At 43.4% G+C, this 20,851-nt stretch overlaps 2 protein-coding genes across 4 annotated transcripts in view; one reads left to right on the top strand and one right to left on the bottom strand.

The window, feature by feature from the left end:
* Positions 1–3,054: 3,054 nt before the first annotated feature.
* On the top strand, positions 3,055–12,312 carry LOC129818717 (dematin-like). The gene is made up of 16 exons (XM_055874882.1): positions 3,055–3,241; positions 6,618–6,663; positions 6,872–6,949; positions 7,169–7,240; positions 7,352–7,432; positions 7,530–7,574; positions 7,778–7,874; positions 7,939–7,983; positions 8,074–8,208; positions 8,313–8,416; positions 8,749–8,869; positions 8,967–9,007; positions 9,091–9,136; positions 9,630–9,697; positions 9,830–9,910; positions 11,514–12,312. The coding sequence occupies exons 2-16, from the start codon at positions 6,655–6,657 to the stop codon at positions 11,625–11,627; spliced, it is 1,137 nt and encodes a 378-aa protein (XP_055730857.1). The 5' UTR covers positions 3,055–3,241; positions 6,618–6,654; the 3' UTR covers positions 11,628–12,312.
* An 81-nt stretch (positions 12,313–12,393) lies between these two features.
* Positions 12,394–20,851, bottom strand: part of LOC129818716 (serine/threonine-protein phosphatase 2B catalytic subunit gamma isoform-like) — a 28,943-nt gene continuing 20,485 nt past the window's right edge. The window contains exons 10-13 of one of the 3 annotated variants that reach the window (XM_055874879.1): positions 19,779–19,863; positions 18,357–18,454; positions 16,470–16,496; positions 12,394–13,908 (exon numbers count right to left, since the gene is read on the bottom strand). In XM_055874879.1, coding sequence (XP_055730854.1) covers positions 13,742–13,908; positions 16,470–16,496; positions 18,357–18,454; positions 19,779–19,863 — 377 coding nt within the window. In that variant the 3' untranslated portion in view covers positions 12,394–13,741. The remainder of the gene's footprint in view (positions 13,909–16,469; positions 16,497–18,356; positions 18,455–19,778; positions 19,864–20,851) is intronic. The other 2 variants (XM_055874880.1, XM_055874881.1) reach the window with 2 other exon arrangements.

Raw genomic sequence — 20,851 nt, 5'->3', positions numbered from 1 at the left:
CCGCTTGCCGTGAGGAAGCAGAGAGAACAGTCTATGGCTTGGGTTGTTAGAGTCTTTAACGATTTTTCGGGCCTTCTTTCAGAACGGCTGATATAGAGATCCTGCAAGGCAGGGAGCTCGGCCCCAGTGATGTACTGGGCGGTCCGCACCACCCTCTGTAGCACCAATACGATCGAGGGTGGTGCTATTGTCATACCAAGCAGTGATGCAGCCAGTCAAGATGCTCTCAATGGTACAGCTGTAGACCTTTTTGACGATTTGGGGGCCCATGCCAAACCTTTTCAACCTCCTGAGGGGGAAGAGGGCCCTTTTCCTATAGTCCACGATCAGCTCCTTGGTCTTACTGACGTTGAGGGAGAGGTTGTTGATCAGGTCTATCACCGCCGTGTTGTCAGCAAACTTGATGATGGTGTTGGAATCGTGCATGGCCACACAGTCGTGGGTGAACAAGGAGTACAGGAGGGGTCTAAGCACACACCCCTGTGGGGCCCCCGTGTTGAGGGTCAGCGTGGCGGAGAGGATGTTGCCTATCCTCACCACCTGGGGTCGGCCCGTCAGGAAGTCCAGGATCCAGTTGCAGAGGGAGGTGTTCAGTCCAGGGGTCCTAAGCTTGGTGACGAGGTTGGAGGAGACAATGGTGTTGAACGCTGAGCTGTAGTCAATGAACAGCATTTTCACATAAGTATTCCTCTTTTCTAAGTGGTTGAGGGCAGTGTGCAGTGCAATTGAGATTGCGTTGTCTAGGGATCTGTTAGGGTGGTATGCAAATTTGAATGGGTCTAGGGTGTCTGGGATAATGGAGTTGATGTGTGCCATAACCAGCCTCTCAAGCACTTCATGATTACAAATGTGAGTGCTACAGGGCAGTAGTCATTGTGGCATGAAGTATTAGATTTCTTGGGAACCCCGAATTTTATGTTTTACATTTTAGTAATTTAGTAGACTTTCTTATCCAGAGTGACTTACAGTAGTGAGTGCATACATTTGTAATACTTTTTCGTACTGGAAAATTCATAGACAGAGCTATGGATGCAGTAACAATATGTTTTCTTCCGCCATGTACACCCCTAAATATTTAACATGATCTTTCACTGGAATATTCTCAATAGATTGGTCATTTGAATTATGCAGGGACAATACTTCACATTTACTGTATTTAAGTTTGAAAATGTATGCACTCACTACTGTAAGTCACTTTGAATAAAAACGTCTGCTAAATTACTAAAATGTAAATGTACGTTAAGTTCCAGACCAGAAGCTGAAGAGAATGATTTGATAGTGTTAAGTACAATAGATGACAGCTTTACACACTCTTGGCATTCTTCAACCAGCTTCATGAGGAATGATAGTCCTACTAATCGCAAACCAGATGGGATGGGTTATGCTACAGAATGCGGTGGTAGCCATGCTGGTTAAGTGTGCCTTGAATTCTAAATAAATCACTGATAGTGTGACCAGAAAAGCAGCCCACATCATCACACCCCCTCCTCCATGCTTCACGGTGGGAACCATACATGCAGAGATCATCCGTTCACCTACTCTGGGTCTCACAAAGACGTGGCGATTGGAACCAAAAATCTCAAATTTGGACTCATCAGACCAAAGGACAGATTTCCACAGGTCTAATGTCCATTGTTCGTGTTTATTTGCCCATGCAAGTCTCTTCTTCTTATTGGTGTCCTTTAGTAGTGGCTTCATGGTTCTCACCCCCTTCCACAGACTTCCACAGTAATTATGACAACTTCCAGAGGACGTCCTCCAACCTATCAGAGCTCATGCAGCATGAACTGACATGTTGTCCAACCAATCAAAATATCAGAGAATGAACACTGAACGCATAATCTACAGCTAGCTAGCACTGCAGTGCATAAAATGTGGTGAGTAATGACTCAGAGAGAAAGACAATAGTTGAACAGTTTTGAACAAATTCATTTATTCCGAAATTAAAAGAAGCGAGAGAGAGATAGAGAGAAAGATAGCTAGCTATATTTGGTTGTATTTTTTAAAACTTTGACTTTGACTTAGCTAAATAATGCACCTAGCTAGTTTAGCCTACTCAAACACCCTGTTCAAACAGAGAGGGATGCTATGTTAGCTAGCTGGCTATGGCTATCCAACACTGAAATTCTTCCAAGTCAAGGTAAGCTTTTGGTTCTATTAATTTATTGCCACCGGGTCCCACCGGTGTAACTGCTAAACTGCTATCTGGCTGTAGACTGTAATGCGTAATTGTAGCTAATGGGTTTACTAACGCTTTAGTTCTAGTAGCTATGTTGACTATGACTTAACAATGATGTAGGCTGTGTGTAGCGGTTATAACGGTCATGATATGAAGGCTTGGCTTGGAAAGGTTTTTTCGGCTGGTCACAGACAAGCGAAGGGAAAAGGTGAGAGGAGGAGATTGCGTAGATAGTTGCGAGAAGCAATTATATATACAACGAGCAACGTGATGACACTGTTTTTATGTGGCTGCTATGAAAGTGAACTGTGTTTGTGTGTGATAAGGGGTGTATTCATTCTGCTGATTCTGTTGAAAAATAATGCTTCAGCGGAAGCAAACGAAACGAAACAGAGATAAAAATACCCGAATTTGTCCAATAGAAATGTACATTTGCAACTGTTGAACTAATGATTACTGTCTAGATCAGCTAGATGTAGGCAAGAGTGTGCAAGGCGGTATTGAATGTGTCACTGTCTGTCCCCTTGAGTACTCAAAATTCTCCATGTTCTAAACTTACATTCATAGGCTAGGTTGTAGAAACCTCAGGATGGGTACAGGGGAAATTTGAGTATCATGTAGTAGACTAAACCTGTTGATGTTACATTGAGCTGGGTTAATGGGATGTGAATGACAGTCATCCAATATGATGTAATAGGCCATGCTCATAAAAAAAAAACAGAATCATCCTCCCTCATCTGAAATGGAACCAACCGCCACTGGTTGGGAGGGGATGATGGACGACTAGAGAATAGAAGAAGAGAGGAGAGGAGGAAGCTACTGAATTGAGATGCAGCCCAGGGGCAGTCTCTTTGCAGCCCAAGCCCCGTTTTAAAACACGCACTCACGCACGCGTACATCCTCCCTTCCTCCACTGTCATCCGTGTCTAGGAGCGCCGTTAAACCGAAAGCCTCTCGCCCATGGCACGCGACTGATGGGATTCTGGCATGCTTGATCTGTTCCCATCATTATAGTTGGTGTTATTTTGTTGATGACGGCGGATCGATCGGTTTGATTGGCAGGTAAAATCGGATTATTTGATTTCATTTTATTATTAGGCACGTTTATAAAATCATTGCATTTGAAAATCAACTAGGTGCTATTGGCCTGAGGGCGTCCGGGAAGGATAAATAATGACCTATATCCTATTATCATAGGGGCTGATAAGCACATTTCATGTAAATAATTCAAGCATATTGTTTTGCTACGGGCAGCTCTTTGTCTCATTCCCCCTCGTGCGCATTTATCGACGGAAAGCCGTATGACGTGATTATTATAGTCTTATTGGATAGATAGCCTATAATATGATAGGCTTACATGATGTATTACTAATAGGCTGCTATAACCTAAATGAGCCTATGTTCATCTGGTCTTTGGAACATGTTTATCTATTTTGAGGCTATATTGTTATACATCTTTATCATAGCAAATATGACTCCTTGAAAGCGACTCCAAACTGTCTCTTTAATCAGACAAGGGCACTAGCCAGCCCACTCGGTGATGATGCTTGCTGCGCATGTTTACGCGGCCCCTCTATTGCGAGCTCTACGCGTTCAAACCAGGCCAGCCATCTGACTGTGCCTAATTAGACCTTGTGTGGGTGTGTGCGTGTGTGCGTGTGTGTGAGAGAGTTTACTGTTAATTTCTGATCGTTTATTTCACTTTTGTTTATTATCTATTTCACTTGCTTTGGCAATGTAAATATATTGTTCCCATGCCAATAAAGCAAATGGAATTGAGACAGAGAGAGAAAGAAAGAGAGAGAGGAGAAAGTGTGTGTGTGTTTTTTGGGGCAGTGGCCATGCAGGATGTGGTTTAAAGGAAATTCCTACGTGAGCAGGGTTGGGAACTTCAGTCTGTCCTCGAGGGCACTGTCCACAAACAAACAATCCGTAACCCCCAACCCGTAAGCACGTATGTAGATCTGAACAGATTGGATAGGCATAAGCAATGTTGCAAAAACAATCTAACTGGCCTATAAGAGGGCAAGGCGGAGCTATTAGCTGTTCTATTGCCCTATAGACTAGACCCCATCTATATTTGACTGTAGCGTCTGCGGCCTACCTGCAGACGCTACTATAGATCTCCTAAGCCGGATCCACTCTCAGAGCAACAGATCCCAGGCCAGATCCCAATAGATCAATATTAATCTGCTCACACAGTTGGCAGATAGCTCAGAGCTGCCCCACACTGTACCAATGTGTGTGTGTGTGTGTGTGTGTGTGTGTCTGTGTGTGTTTGTGTGAGAAAGGAGGAAGGAGGGACTGGGAGAGAAAGAGGGGAAGACAGAAAGGGAGAGGGAGATAGAAAGCCAGAGGGAGAGAGAAAGGAAAAGAGAGGAGGCCTCTCCAAAGTGATGATCCCCAGTGTGGGGAGTGTAACCGTGGTGATGGCTGGCTGGGCGTCGGCCTGACTGGCAGGACTGATAAACAGTTCAGTTAGAGAGAGCGGGAGGAGGCAGGAGAGGGGGAGGGGGAAGGATGGAGGTGGGTGCCTGAATCTTTAAGAATTGGTTTAAAAAATCTGACAAACAAGTGCACTTCAGAGAGAAGGTGGGGCAAACCAGAAAGGGAGAGGGGAGAGGGAGAGAAAGGGAGGAAGGGGAGTAAAGAGATGGATGGGAAAGGAGGGTAAATGGAAGAATAGATCCTTCAGCAGAGGATTTCATTCCTCTACCCCCACTCTCCTCCTTCACTCGCTCTCCCTCATCTCTCTCTCAACATTTCTCTCTTTCTTTAACCCCTAGAGCCAATGTCCGATCCACAGTGCAAATCTAATTAGCATAATTCAAAAATCCCCATCAAAATCCGTTAATTAGAGATATCTATTTTGTTGCATTAGATGCATCAATCCACCGCATCCGCTGATGTCGCCCTTCCGTATCTGCGGTGAAAGGTGGCAGAGCTGCAGCGGTGTTTGTCAGACCATGAGACTTCCCGAAAATTGGTCTTCTCACAAAAACGTCTGTAGCATATGAACGGTTTGGCCACAAAATATTATGACCCCGTCTATGGAGTCTCTCACGAATACGTACATGTTGGTTGTTTTGCTCTAGGACAAACACAAGCCTCACAAGTTTCGTCTGAAGATACCCCGGTACAAGTAGAAAAATGAATGGAAGTATATATGGAAGTAGTTTATTTCCTAAAATATAGGGTATAAAAAGGTGTAAAAAAATATGTTGTTTCCTTTCTTTTTTCTCTCAGATATAGGACAGACACTTCACAACAAACTTCCTTTTCATTTTTTTCTAGACTATCTGTTGTTCCATGTAGTGAATCTGTTATTCAATAGGTTTCTATGGGTTAATAGCAGTAATTCAATGTCTCATCAAATATTTTTTGTATATATTTTTTTTATACCTTATTAAGGGGTCTTAAAATAAAAAATAAAATAGCTAAATGATCCTTGGTATGACCATCTTAAAATAATTCCATATGTTAACTTAGCATGCCAAGGGAGTCATCATGCACAAACAAAAATTGACAGAGAAAAAAACAAAAAACAACCATAATATAATTTATCTTTCTTCTCTATGTGTTTCATCATTTTACTTCAATTTGCAGGAGGCTGAATGTATCTCACCGTAGAAAGCATCTGAGCGAGCGAAACATCGCTGTCTCTATATGTGTAGGCCATCTATCTGAGTATGACATTGTTGCTGTCGGTAGCATTGAATGCAAGGGAAGTCAGCGAGCATTTGGCCTCCCTTAATAAAAAAAGTATAAAATAACAGCCAATCAGCGTTGAGCTAAAGTGAATGAGCTCAACTGTGAATGGTCATGGCGCACCAAAAAAAAGTGTCAAGGGAAGCCATTTTGGATTTGGCGTCACACCAATCACATTACATCAAGAGCAATACGTCATTGACAGAAACGACTTGAATTGTTGCATCTCGTCGTGCTTTGTGGATAGAAGTTGTTCTCCTGTTTTGTGATGAAACAAAGGTGTGGTTGAATTTATTCCATGGTGTCTTCTTATTGTCTCGGCCTTAGACCTATATATCACGGTCGATAGGCATATGAACTAACAGGTTATAGAGCAAACAACGCAATTATCACAACACATAGGTTGTAATATGACTTTTTGTTTTCTGGCTAGACTTCCCCAGTGATTTTACCCACGCACCGCCACTGAAGAGAATCTTTGTTTTCATCACATACAGCCAGAGGGTGCGTGTGTCACACACTATGTCGGGTGACTATTGAGGGCAGTGGTTTTGGGCTGTGTGTGTGTGAGACAGTGTGAGTGGGATGTTGTTGTGAGGAGCTTGTGGATGCAGTTCACAGTGGCAACAATATTCTCCATCATGCAGAAGGGCTTTATGAATCTTGGTCCTTATCTACATCACTGAGTTGTTCCGCTCCTCCTAACCTCCCTCTATTTTCTCTCTCAAAGCCATCTGGTTTAAACCACAGGAGGGATTTTCACCATCATGCAGAAGGTAACACACACACACACACACACACACACACACACACACACACACACACACACACACACACACACACACACACACACACACACACACACACACACACACACACACACACACACACACACACACACACACACACATACACATACACATACGTCTTCCTCTGTGTAGGTGGAGGGAGGGGTTAGGTATGATTTATAATGTCTGTGTCTAGGTGGAGGGACGGTCAGCCCCGGGCAGCATATCCTCCTCCTTGCGGGGTCCAAGTGCTCCTGGCTCACCCAGCATCATGGTAAGAGAGAGAGAGAGAGAGAGAGAGAGAGAGGACACACACACACACACACACACACACACACACACACACACACACACACACACACACACACACACACACACACACACACACACACACACACACACACACACACACACACACACACACACACACACACACACACACACACACACACACACACTGCACCAAACACAGACTTTCTTGCTCTTCCTCCAGGCCCGTGTGAATGATGAAGTGGTGGAGTACAGGGATCTTGCTGCTCTTCCCAGAGATAAAAGTATTCTACAGGTAGGGTCTGTGTGTGTGTGCATGGTTTTTGTGGGGGGTATGTGTGTGTGGTTTATTGGTGCATGTGTACGTGCGTGTTTGTGATTCAACGCTGTCTGTGCTATTCTGTAGGTGGAGAGACCAGATTTGATGACCTACCAACCCCACCTCACCTTCTCACCGCTAGACGCGCCGCGTACGCCCCGTAGAGAGGTACACACACACTTCGTGTTAGAGTAAGTAACTAATAAAGGCTGTATAAAAAGGGAGGAGAGTTTGATGTGACTGTATTCTCCTCTTCCTTCTCCAGAGATCCCTCTCTCCTTCCTCCATCTCTCCTCCTCCCTCTCCTGAGGTAAGACACTTCTGTGACCCTCTCTCCTTCTCCTTCTCTCCCCTTCTTCTCCCCCCTTTCTTCCTCCCTTTATTTCTCTGTGTTGGGTGGGTCTTTCTTCTCATCCAGTTACCCAGCAGTAGTAACTCTCTCTCTCTTTCCATATCTCTCTCTCTCCCTCTTCTCTCTCTCTCTCTCTTCTCTCTCTCTCTTCTCTCTCTCAGCTGAAGGAGTATAGAGAGGGGGGAGGGTCTCCAGGAGGCTCCACATTGCAGCTCCGAAAGACAGCCACCCCTGTACAGCAACATTTCCACACGCCAGGTACACACTTGCACACACACTTGCACACACACATCTACTTTTCTAATTCTGTGTTTTATTTTAGATAATGGTGCCAACATCTACAAGAAGATGCCAAATTTTAAACAGGGTACAGTATATTTGTTTGTATTTGTGTGTGTCTGATAATTCTAAGAGAGTGTGTGTGTGTGTGTCTAATTGTTTCTCTGCCTGTCTGTAGAGGTCAGCAAGCAGCACGTGATGGCCAGCATCATCCAGTCGTCTATGTTCCCAGCAGCTCAGAAACCAGACCCCAACCTGCCCTCAAAGATAGAGACAGAGTACTGGCCCTGTCCTCCTTCACTGGCTACTATGGGTAACACGCGCACGCACGCACGCACGCGCATGCACGCACGCACATGCGCGCGTGTGTGATTGGAGAGGTACTGGTAGTGTGTGGTCTAATCTCTCCTCTCACAGAGATCGAGTGGAGGAGGAAGAAGGAGGAAGAGGAAGAGGGGAAGGATGAATTTGAAGACCTGACTGATGACGCCAAGACACTGCAGGAGCAGGAGCTCCACAAGGTAACCCATCCCACGGAGACCGTCTTCCTCATGTATTGTTATATAAGTGCTTTCATAACGCCTTTTCAGCAATGTGTAATGCATTATAATGCAAAACATATTATCATAGGAAGTGTATCCGTCTTCACTAGTCAATATGTATTGATTGATGTGTATGTCTGCATGCACGTGTGTGTGTGTGTGTGTGTGTGTGTGTGTGTGTGTGTGTGTGTGTGTGTCTGTGTGTGTGTGTGTGTGTGTGTGTGTGTGTGTGTGTCTGTGTGTGTGTGTGTGTGTGTGTGTGTGTGTGTGTGTGTGTGTGTGTGTGTGTGTGTGTGATGTGGGTGTGCCAGATCAAGTCTAACCTGGGCAGGCTGATCCTGAAGGAGGAGAAAGAGGAGAAGGAGAAGGCTCTACTTGGCATTGGACGCAGGAAGACTCAGTCACTGCCAGACAGAACGCACATGCACACCAGTAAGTTACAGTCCTGTGTGTGTGTGTGTGTGTGTGCGTGTGTGTGCGCGCGCGTGCGTAAGAACCTGATTCTGATTGGTTGCTCTGATTACTACAGGTTCCTCCTTGAAGTCCTCCTCCCGCTCAGGTCTGACCAGGGTGAGTGTGTGTGTGCGTTGCAGTAGGTGTACGTGTGTGTGTTTGTTTGTGCGTGATGACTTACGCGTGTTACCTCTATGCAGATGCAGTCAGCAGAGTTCGCTATAGAAGGGGATCAGGGCAGAGCAGGTAGGCTATTAGCATGTGTTACAAAAGCACTTGTAGTAGTGAAGTAGGGCCCACACAAGCAAGTTCGCCAATATATATATTTAAGTCTATATTTATGTATGAATATAACTATTTCACTCTCTCCTTTTTCTTGTCCCTCCCTGTCGTGTTGTGCAACTGAAGAGGTAAGAGGTTAGGCCGAGATTCATTTCGATATGTGCTAGATCTGCGTAATAGCATGCTTGACCTTTAAAGGCAGTTTCTAATTGAACCGATATCTGCATTGTCTACAAGCACGATCCGATTGAATCCCGGACGTGTTTTCAAAGCGACTCTTCCCTCTGCTCAAGTCATATCTATATACCTATAGTGCATTTTGGATTTCACTAACTGTGTGTGTGTGTGTGTGTGTGTGTGTGTGTGTGTGTGTGTGTGTGTGTGTGTGTGTGTGTGTGTGTGTGTGTGTGTGTGTGTGTGTGTGTGTGTGTGTGTGTGTGTGTGTGTGTGTGTGTGTAGAATGGAGAGGCACCGCGGGAGAGGATGGACAGAGGAAACTCACTGCCAAGTATGCTGGAACAGACGGTGAGCACTTACACGCACGCACACAGACAAAACCCCACTAAAATCGCAGTGACATTTCTTTAAGATACTAAAATCTTTCTTGCATGTAAAAAAAGATAAAAATACCTAGCCAGCACTGTGTTTTCTCCCCAGATCCACCCATATGAAATGCTCATAGTCACCCATAGAGGGCGCTGCAAGCTACCGCCGGGCGTGGACCGTACCAGACTGGAGGTTTGTGTGTGCATGTACAGTTGAAGTCGGAAGTTTACATACACTTAGGTTGGAGTCATTAAGACTCGTTTTTCAACCCCTCCACAAATTTCTTGTTAACAAACTATAGTTTTGGCAAGTCGGTTAGGACATCTACTTTGTTCATGACACAAATAATTTTTCCAACAATTGTTTACAGACAGATTATTTAATTTATAAATCATTGTATCACAATTCCAGTGTGTCAGAAGTTTACATGCACGAAGTTGACTGTGCCTTGAAACAGTTTGGAAAATTCCAGAAAATGATGTAATGGCTTTAGAAGCTTCTGATAGGCTAATTGACATCATTTGAGTCAATTGGAGGTCTACCTGTGGATGTATTTCAAGGCCTACCTTCAAACCCAGTGCCTCGTTGCTTGACATCATGGGAAAATCAAAAGAAATCAGCCAAGACCTCAGAAACAAAATTGTAGACATCCACAAGTCTGGTTCATCCTTGGGGCAATTTCCAAATGCCTGAAGGTACCACGTTCATCTGTACAAACAATAGTACGCAAGTATAAACACCATGTGACCACACAGCTGTCATACCGCTCAGGAAGTAGATGCATTCTGTCTTCTAGAGATGAACGTACTTTGGTGCGAAAAGTGCAAATCAATCCCAGAACAACAGCAAAGAACCTTGTGAAGATGCTGGAGAAAACAGGTACAAAAGTATCTATATCCACAGTAAAACGAGTCCTATATCGACATAACCTGAAAGGCTGCTCAGCAAGGAAGAAGCCACTGCTCCAAAACTGCCATAAAAAAAGCCAGACTACAGTTTGCAACTGCACATGGGGACAAAGATCGTACTTTTTGGAGAAATGTCCTCTGGTCTGATGAAACAAAAATAGAACTGTTTGGCCATAATGACCATTGTTATGTTTGGAGGAAAAAGGGGGAGGCTTGCAAGCCGAAGAATACCATCCCAACCGTGAAGCGCGGGGGTGGCAGCATCATGTTGTGGGGGTGCTTTGCTGCAGGAGGGATTGGTGCACCTCACAAAATAGATGGCATCATGAGGCAGGAAAATTATGTGGATATCTTGAAGCAACATTTCAAGACATCAGTCAGGAAGTTAAAGCTTGGTCACAAATGGGTCTTCCAAATAGACAATGACCCCAAGCATACTTCCAAAGTTGTGGCAAAATGGCTTAAGGACAACAAAGTCAAGGTATTGGAGTGGCCATCACAAAGCCCTGACCTCAATCCTATAAAAAATTGGTGGGCAGAACTGAAAAAGCGTGTGCGAACAAGGCCTACAAACCTGACTCAGTTACACCAGCTCTGTCAGGAGGAATGGTCCAAAATTCACCCAACTGAAATAAATCATTCTCTCTACTATTATTCTGACATTTCACATTCTTAAAATAAAGTGGTTATCCTAACTGACCTAAGACAGGAAATTTTTACTAGGATTAAATGTCAGGAATTGTCAAAAACTGAGTTTAAATGTATTTGGCTAAGGTGTATGTAAACTTCCGACTTCAACTGTACATATGATGTCATATGTGTGTCACTACTGAAATGGGTTAGTTTGTGTGTGTGTGTTACTAAGTGTTTGTGTGTTCTCTCCTCAGAGACACCTTTCTCCTGAGGACTTTGAGCGTCTGTTCGGAATGCCCATTGCTGAGTTCGACCGCCTGTCGCTATGGAAACGAAATAATCTGAAGAAAAACGTTCAACTTTTCTAGCAGGAAGTGACCTTATCCGTCAGACAGGAAACAGGAACCGCTGCACTGCCTAACGAAGAATACCACATAACACCAAACTATCACTCCCTAACTATCCATATCACATACTAACTTATCCTATATCATATCGTACACATATTCTTCTATCTGTATGTTCCTTCGTATCCTTTAGTCGCCACTAGCTTTACTATAGAGCATCAGTACAGAGACAAGCCTGACCCTGACCAACCCTATCATATGCAATGAGAATCTCCTAGTATCTACTGCCTCCCTACCCCCATACACAGACGCAACCGCCTACACACACAAGACATATTATGGCGTTTAATACACTCAGAAACTGGAAATATTATTTTCATGATAAATCCATGTACATTAGCAGAGATCTTGTAAATGTGGTTTATGATTGACCGATTGGGATCGTTGTCTTCTGTAACGTATTAGTTCTTAATTCATGTTAACGTGTTACCCAAGATTGAGGTTGACCAAGAGAGATTATTTATTTGAATATGATTATATCTCTTAGTCTCGCAAAACAGTAGAGCAATCTTTTATCCCTGTGGAACATCAGGAATGACTAACATTCCAATCCCACATCGAACCCAGGACCAGATCCATAACCCCACCTCCCAACCCTACAGTGTATATGCTGAATTTAGAAAATGAATAAAATGAATCAAATAAAGCTGTGTTTATTTTTTTGTAGAATGCTAAATGTATATATAAAAAAACACTTGTTTTCAACAAATTCTACAAGTTAACAAAATTGTTCCTTTTCAGTTTTTATTGAATGGAGTGATACATCTACAGAAATCAGAGGCCTCGCAGTACAAGTACTTGACAAAAAAACATATATTTTTTTATTCAGCTATTAAGAAAAACCTTGATCAAACAATCTCTGTACATTCTGTGAGATATGTTGAGGAGCTGGAACAGAAGTCAGAAACAAAATGAGGCCCCGGCCCCCCTCTCCCACCCCCTCACATACAGTACACCTCCACAACACCATTCTCTATTAACGCCCCAATACCTCCACCCAAACACCCACACTCCAAACAGCCACTCCTCTCACCGACTCGCCTCCTCTTAGTCATCATCCACCTACCACCATCCTCTCCACACACAAACCTTTCACTCATACATCTTGCTCTCTCTCTCTCACACACAATCTTCAACTCCTCCACTGGTAACCGACTGACATCTTCGAAAAGAGACAACTCATCTTTACTTCACCCCTCCCTCCCCCTGGCTGAGCTAGGTATAACGCCTAATTCTACTTTTTGTAAAAATAAAATAATAAAAACAAAGTCAAAATCACATTGAGAGAAGGGAACATTTATAATGTACATATATAATATAAATGTCAATACTCTGTCACACTATCATTGGCATAAGAAAGGATGGATTTAATGCAACGGAGGTTCCAATCGATTTTTCTCGTTTTTTTATTCAAGTGCTCTTGCTTGCTCTTTTTGGGTGGGACACGAACAGACACAGCAAATGTACTTTAAACTTTATCTTCGGCACCATAGCCTAGATACTTTATATCTTAGATGAGTAAAGACCTTTATATGAGTTACAGCACAGGTCTTCCTTTGCCAAGCACACAAAGTAGTAACAGATAAAAATGTGTTCTGAATATTATCCCAAATATCAACTCAAAATTACAAAATGGATTTGCCTTTTATTTAATACGGCAGTGAAGCCCCAGCCTAGGGCCAGTCTACATAGAAATGTACATTGTATATTGAATCGTTATGTATCATTTATAGAAATGTACACTGTAGATTTAATCATCATGTGTCATTTGTTCAGATCCACTTTTAAACTGATGACATTAGATTCATTCTAGACGAAATAAATAAACATGATGTTGGACTGATTCTCTGGAGGCCAAGTAAGAAAGACCCATCCTACTGCCCCTCACAGAGATAAGAGAGGGAGAGAAGGAGAGGAAGAGAGGGAGAAAAGAGACGAGAGAAAGAAGAGGAGACGAAGAGAAGAAGAGGGAAGGGGAGAGAGTGAAAAAAAGAGAGGACAGCAGAGAGAGGGAGGAAGGCACAAGAGAAAGGGAAAAACAGAGGGAGACAGAGTGAGGGAGGTGGGCCAGGTGTCTAGGCCTGTGTGTTGGTTCCGTTCTTGTCGGGTGGGGCGCTGGCTGTAAGGTTGTTGGAAGGGGGAGGAGCATCTTGGCGGGGGGGCATCCTCTCATTGACCCTGTCCAGACCTCGGGCCTCCTCAAAGGACTGGATCTTATGCTGCGGGTTGAACCCTTGGATGGCTGGAGGAGAGATGTAGAGTTTAGCATCAGTGCAGGAACCCAACACACACTACAGTTGCAGGGTACAAAGAGGGTAAGGGGGATACAACTCTAGGTTTGGTATGATGCTAGGTAAGGGAGGTATATGGTAAAGAGGAAGGATTAGGCTCTAGTCTAGAAGGTACTAGGTAGTGGTCATAAGTATAGTTTAATATGGTAATGTTAGGTTGCTAATACATGATAAACTAGTATAGTTTAATATGTTAATTTAGTCACTAATACATGGTAAACTAGTATAATCTAATATGGTCATGTTAGGTTGATAATACATGGTAAACCAGTATAGTCTAATATGGTAATGTTTGGTTGCTAATACATGTTAAACTAGTATAGTCTAATAGGGTAATGTTTAGTCGCTAATACACGGTAAACTAGTATAGTCTAACATAGTAATGTTTAGTCACTAATACATGGTAACCTAGTCTAATCTGGTCATGTTTAGTCTCTAATACATGGTAAAGTAGTATAGTCTAATATGGTAATGTTTAGTCGCTATTACATGGTAAATAGTAGTCTATTTTATTCAAATGGCACTCGCCAATCTGAGCTCTTTGTTGCAGGTGCATGGTAACATGAGAAAAAATAAGAAACCTGCACACTGCTCCTGCCTGCTAGCATCACTGCTCCTGCCTGCCAGCATCACTGCTCCTGTCTGCCAGCATCACTGCTCCTGCCTGCCAGCATCACTGCTCCTGCCTGCCAGCATCACTGCTCCTGCCTGCCAGCATCACAGCTCCTGCCTGCTTCCATCACTGCTCCTGCCTGCTAGCATCACTGCTCCTGCCTGCTAGCATCACTGCTCCTGCCTGCTAGCATCACTGCTCCTGCCTGCTAGCATCACTGCTCCTGCCTGCTAGCATCACTGCTCCTGCCTGCTAGCATCACTGCTCCTGCCTGCTAGCATCACTGCTCCTGCCTGCTAGCATCACTGCTCCTGCCTGCTAGCATCACTGCTCCTGCCTGCTAGCATCACTGCTCCTGCCTGCTAGCATCACTGCTCCTGCCTGCTAGCATCACTGCTCCTGCCTGCTAGCATCACTGCTCCTGCCTGCTAGCATCACTGCTCCTGCCTGCTAGCATCACTGCTCCTGCCTGCTAGCATCACTGCTCCTGCTAGTATCACTGTGATACTAGAAAGAACAGTGTGTGGGTTTCTTATTTTTTCTCAGACTATAGAGGTTTAGTTTTTAGACTTGGTGGTTAGAGGTAAGACACTTACTTCAAGAACATCAAGGCAGCATGGGCAAACAAACGAGAGAGAGAGATTGAGACCAGGTGGTGGAGAGAGAAAGAGAGGGAGTGCAGGGGAGAGAACGAGGGAGTGGAGGGTATAGAAAGAGGGAGTGGAGGGGAGCGAACTGGCATAAACAGTCTGATACTTTAAGGTCAATAGCCTGATATTTTGTGTTGCTAGTTAAGCTAACAAAAAAAATCTGCATGTTCCTGTACGCTTATGAGAAACCCTGTTTACATGGTAGTTATGTAGATCAATACTGACTAATGGGCAACATTTTATGTACACAAAACAGCACTTAACCTTGTCAAAAAATACCTTAAACCCCTTAAGGTTGATGTCCGCGCCCCCGGGGAAATCAAATTAGCATAATAAATAAACTAGAGACATTTAACAAAAAAATAATAATAATGGATGCGCCTCAATCCACCGCATCCGCCTATGTCACACTTCCGCATCTGCGGTGAAGGGTGACAGAGCTAGAGTGGTGTTTGTCAGACCATGAGACATCCCGAAAAGTCTTCTCAAAAAATAATCTGTAGCGTCCGAATGGCCTACAAACTATTGTGGAAAGATGAGACTCTCACGATGGCGTTCTCCATTTTGCTCTACGACCTCCACAAGTGGCAGACTCGTCTAAAGTTGGTACAGATGATCCGCCAACTTCTGTCTGTAAGGTCCGAACCGTTTGGTCTACAAACTAATATGACCCCTCTGTGCAAAGGTGACTCTCACAAACATGTACATGTGGGTTGTTTGCCCGGGGATGCCCACTGGCCTCAACAAGACTCGTCTCAAGGTCCCCGGTACCAGTTGAACAAAATGAATGGAAGTACAGAATATATGGAGACGATTTAATGCCAAAAATATGGGGTTAAATACATGTAAACATAAAAAAATTGATAAAAAAAAACACTTCCTGATCTTTCTAATATTGCTCCGATATAGGAGAGACACTTAAAAACAAAATTCCTTGATATTTTTTTGGAACTATCTGTTATTCAATGTGTTTGTATAGGCTAATAGCAGTAAGGCCCAAAAAAAATAATGAATAAAAAAAATGTTTTATATATTTTTGGGAGTTACTTCAAGGGGTCTTAAAATTTAAAATCAAATAACCAATTCCATATATCTTAGTAGAACCCCCCCGCCCCCCCTTTAGTCTCTGATGGGTTGAAGGTAGACTTGGTAATATGTACATAAACAACAATAAGCTCAAACTTTGCGGAGGGAGGAGGGGAGGGAGAGAAAGAGAGAGAGAAAGAGAGATGACAAATGACTTGCGTACCTCGTGCCTCTTCTGCCTCTACGGTAGCTGTGTAAGCGTGCGTAGTAGAGCCATGCCCAAAACATACAGAGAGAGAGTTAACATTACCAACAGAACCAGATCAGTGAGTAATCAATGCATCCAGAGTGTTAAACATCATTTATAGTCAGTGAATTATGTTGCCAATGCATTCAGTGTTAAACATCATCTATTAGTGAGTTACACTACATGGCCAAAAGCATGTGGACACGCCTTCAAATTAGTAGATTTGGCTATTTCATGCACACCCGTTGCTGACAGGTGTATAAAATCGAGCACACCGCCATGCAATCTCCATAGACAAACATTGGCAGTAGAATGGCCCGTACTGAAGAGCTTAGTGACTTTCAATATGGCACCGTCATAGGATGCCACCTTTCCAACAAATCAGCCCTGGTCAACTGAAGTGCTGTTATTGTGAAGTAGAAACGTCTAGGAACCAATGGCTCAGACGCAAAGTGATTGGCGACACAAACGCACAGAACGGGACCACCGAGTGCTGAAGCGTGTAAAAATAGTCTTGTCCTCGGTTGAAACACACTACCAAGTTCCAAACGGCCTCTGGAAGCAACATCAGCACAACTGTTCGTCGGGAGCTTCATGAAATGGGTTCCTTGGTCGAGCAGCTGCACACAAGCCTTAGATCACCATGCACAATGCCAAGTATCGGCTGGAGTGGTGTAAACCTTGCCGCCATTGGACTCTAGAGCAGTGAAACACGTTCTCTGAAGTGATGAATCACGCTTCACCATCTGGCAGTCCGACGGACAAATCTGGGTTTGGCAGATGCCAGGAGAACGCTACCTGCCCCAATGCATAGTGCCAACTGTAAAGTTTGGTGGAGGATGAATAATAGTCTGGGGCTGTTTTTCATGGTTCGGGCCCCTTAGTTCCAGTGAAGGGAAGTCTTAACGCTATGGCATACAATGACATTCTAGCCGATTCTGTGCTTCCAACTTTGTGTCAACAGTTTGTGGAAGGTTCTTTCCTGTTCAGCATGTCAATGCCTTCGGGCACAAAGCGAGGTCCATACAGAAATGGTTTGTCAAGATCGGTGTGGAAGAACTTGACTGGGCTGCACAGAGCCCCTACCTCAACCCCATCAAACACCTTTGGGATGAATTGGAAAGCAGACTGTGGGTCAGTCCTAATCGCCCAACATCAGTGTCCGACCTCACTAATGCTCGTGGCTGAATGGAAGCAAGTCCCTGCAGCAACGTTCCAACATCTAGTGGAAAGCCTTCCCAGAAGAGTGGAGGCTGTTATAGCAGCAAAAGGGGGACCAACTCCATATTAATGCCCATGATTATGGAATGAGATGTTCGACAAGCAGGTGTCCACATACTGGCCATGCAGTGTATGTTATCAATGCATTTAGAGAGTGTTAAACATCTATAGTCAGTGACTTGTTATCAATCCAGTCAGTCAGTCAAAGATCATTCAACTACATCCCCAACCTCCCCCTACTCCCTGCCCTCTCAACCCCGACACAGGAGTACTAGGATTTACACATGATCGTCCCAGTCCCAGTGGTTAGTGCAGAAGGAGTGCAGGAATGTTTTGGGTTTAAGAGCTTGATCGAGGTTTAAAGATTTTTGTAGGTTTAAGGAGAATGTGGATTAGGGATTGGTGTGTGTGAGTGAGAGGTAGTGTGTGTTCTGGGAGAGAGAGGGAGAGAGTGATTTAGTAGTGTGGGTGTATGAGTGTGTGAGTCAGAAAGAACGAGAGAGGGGGGGGGTGTGATGAAGGTTTTGTCTGTTGGTGGGTTTGAGTGCAGGCAAAAGAGAAAGCATGATGCCATAGTAATTCAGGTTAGAGTGTATGAGTGTAGGTGTATGTTTGTGTGTAGGTTTAGGTGTGTATACATACCGCTCTCCAGGGTCTGCCGTCCTCCAGACAGAACTCCTACAGGCAAGGCCCCAGTCGGGGTCAGCCCCTTCAGCTGTAACACACTCTCATTCTCCTCTCTGTCAACACACACAAATTCCATTTTCAAATTTAAAAGCATGGTTGTTACAAGGGAGGCACCGTACACAGATTGTATTGAAAGCTAAACCTAACCAAGGCCAGATATAATCTTTCATCAATACTGTCTGTAATGGTGTGCCCCAGGGCTCTGTACTTGGTCCCCTCTTATTCACTATTTATATAAATAATTAAGACAAAAATGTGCAAAATGCACAACTTCACTTTTATGCTGATGATACTGTTATTTATTGTTGTGCATCGTCTCTCACAAAAGCTTTCCAGAACTTGCAAACTGCTTTTTATACTGTTCAACATACCTTGTGTCAATTTAAGCTTATCCTCAATACTGACAAAACTAAACTAATGGTGTTTTCTAAAGCAAGAAATAGACCTCAGAACCTTTCACCTATTACTACTAATGAGATTGAGACTGTAACCTCATATAAATATCTTGGAATTTTAATTGATGACGGCCTCTTTTAAATTGCATATTCAACAACTTACAAAAAAATTAAGCTGAAGTTGGGATTTCATTTTAGGAATAAGGCCTGTTTTTCTTTTGAAGCCAGGAGGCTAGTATCAGCTACATTTATGCCTTTACTAGACTATGGGGATATTTTATATATGAATGCTACCGCTCAGTGTTTGAGATCAATTGACACCCTTTACCATGGCGCTCTGAGATTTATTTAAACTGAAAAACCCTTACGCACCACTGCACTTTGTATACCAGGGTTGGCTGGCCTTCTCTAGTCACTCGTAGGCTCAGTCACTGGTATACTTTTATTTACAAAGCCATTTTGGGTTTACTACCATTTTATTCGGCCATTTTTATTGTTCAGAAATGTGGTGGGTACTCTCTTTGTTCGCAGGACTTTATCCTGCTAACTGTTCCAAATGTCCGAACTGAATTTGGTAAAAGGGCTTTTATGTACTCTGCGCCATCGTCTTAGAACACCTTACAAAATACTTTAAACTGGAAGAACTTGTCCCGATTGGTGTTTTTAAATCACTGATGAAGGATTTTGAGGCTGATTCCCTGACCTGTCAATGTTTTTAATTTGCTGTTTTATGATTTTGTTATACTCTTGTGAATTCTATGGTTTTTACTAGATAACATGAAAAACTACAAGTAGTCTGTCTGTAATTGTGTATTGACTTGGTGCTGCCTATCTTGGCCAGGATGCTCTTGAAAAAGAGATTTCAAATCTCAATGAGCCCTTCCTGGTTAAATAAAGGTTAAATAAAATAAAAAATACCTTTACAGAGGTTGATTACGTCATCAATAAAACCGTATAGAAACAAACACACACAAACACTTACCTGAGTACAGAAAAGACACGGGCCATCTTCCCGATCGCTCGGATCTTATTCCTGATCACCTCCTTCCTCACAGCAGAAGTTCCAGCTGAGAGAGAGACAGAGAGAGGAATGGGGAGTGAGAGGGGGGGGGGAGAGGTAAGGGACTGGTGAAACTAAAACTACCCTTCATAGTCACACGCACATCACACACTGGCAGTGTTCAAGAGCATCAAAACTCATGGGTAAAATGTGACCGACTGATCTATAAATATTATTGAGTAGTTATTTATGATGCTAGGGGATATGTAGATCAGTCCATCTCGACTCACCTTTAAAGTCGAACACGCGTGCACCCGCACAAACACGCACACAGCTCAGCTGATACTCAGCTGGCATGTGGCATCAATAGAAGCTTTGATAAGGTATTGTGCAACAACAGATATTTAAGACTGAACAGTGTTTATAGGGCCACTGCCCTTCCTGATTTGGCCACGTTTTACACTTGGTTCATTAAGAAATGCTAGCGGCCATGACGGAATTTAAACGTGAGTTGGTGTCGGGGTCTGGTTTGACTTGGGCATTTCGTGTGTGCATTTGCAGGTGGGAAGTGTTAGCCAAACTATTTAGCCAATTACCTTCAGCAGGCTGGTGTGCGATCGTGGCAAAGTTGGTTTGACTTTGGATAGCCTACAGTGCCTTCAGAAAGTATTAACATGTCTTGACTTTTTACACATTGTTGTTGTTACAGTCTGAATTTAAAATGGATTCCATTTTTATGTTTTGTCACTGACCTACACACAATACCCCATAATGTCAAGGTAGAATTGTTTGTCAAAATTGCTACAATGTCTTGAGTCAATAAGTATTCAACCCCTTTGTTGTGGCAAGCCTAAATAAGTTCAGGAATACAACATGTGATTAACAAGTTACGTAATAAGTTACATGGACTCACTCTGTGTGAAATAATAGTGTTTAACATGATTTTTGAATGACTACCTCATCTCTGTACCCCACACATAGAATTATCTGTAAGGTCCCTCAACTGAGCAGTGAATTTCAAACACAATTTCAACCACAAAGACCAGGGAGGTTTG

Source organism: Salvelinus fontinalis, chromosome 21, assembly GCF_029448725.1.
Source record: "Salvelinus fontinalis isolate EN_2023a chromosome 21, ASM2944872v1, whole genome shotgun sequence".
In the NCBI taxonomy this organism is placed as follows: Eukaryota; Metazoa; Chordata; class Actinopteri; order Salmoniformes; family Salmonidae; genus Salvelinus; species Salvelinus fontinalis.
The sequence above is the reverse complement of the archived record's forward strand: the minus strand, read 5'-3'. Positions and strand labels throughout refer to the sequence as shown.

Bases quoted from the DNA above. Each gene is read 5' to 3' on its own strand.
- LOC129818717 (XM_055874882.1), top strand. The intron at 6,950-7,168 runs GTAAGAGAGAGA...CTCTTCCTCCAG, and splicing joins CTGGCTCACCCAGCATCATG to GCCCGTGTGAATGATGAAGT. The intron at 9,137-9,629 runs GTAGGCTATTAG...GTGTGTGTGTGT, and splicing joins AGGGGATCAGGGCAGAGCAG to AGAATGGAGAGGCACCGCGG.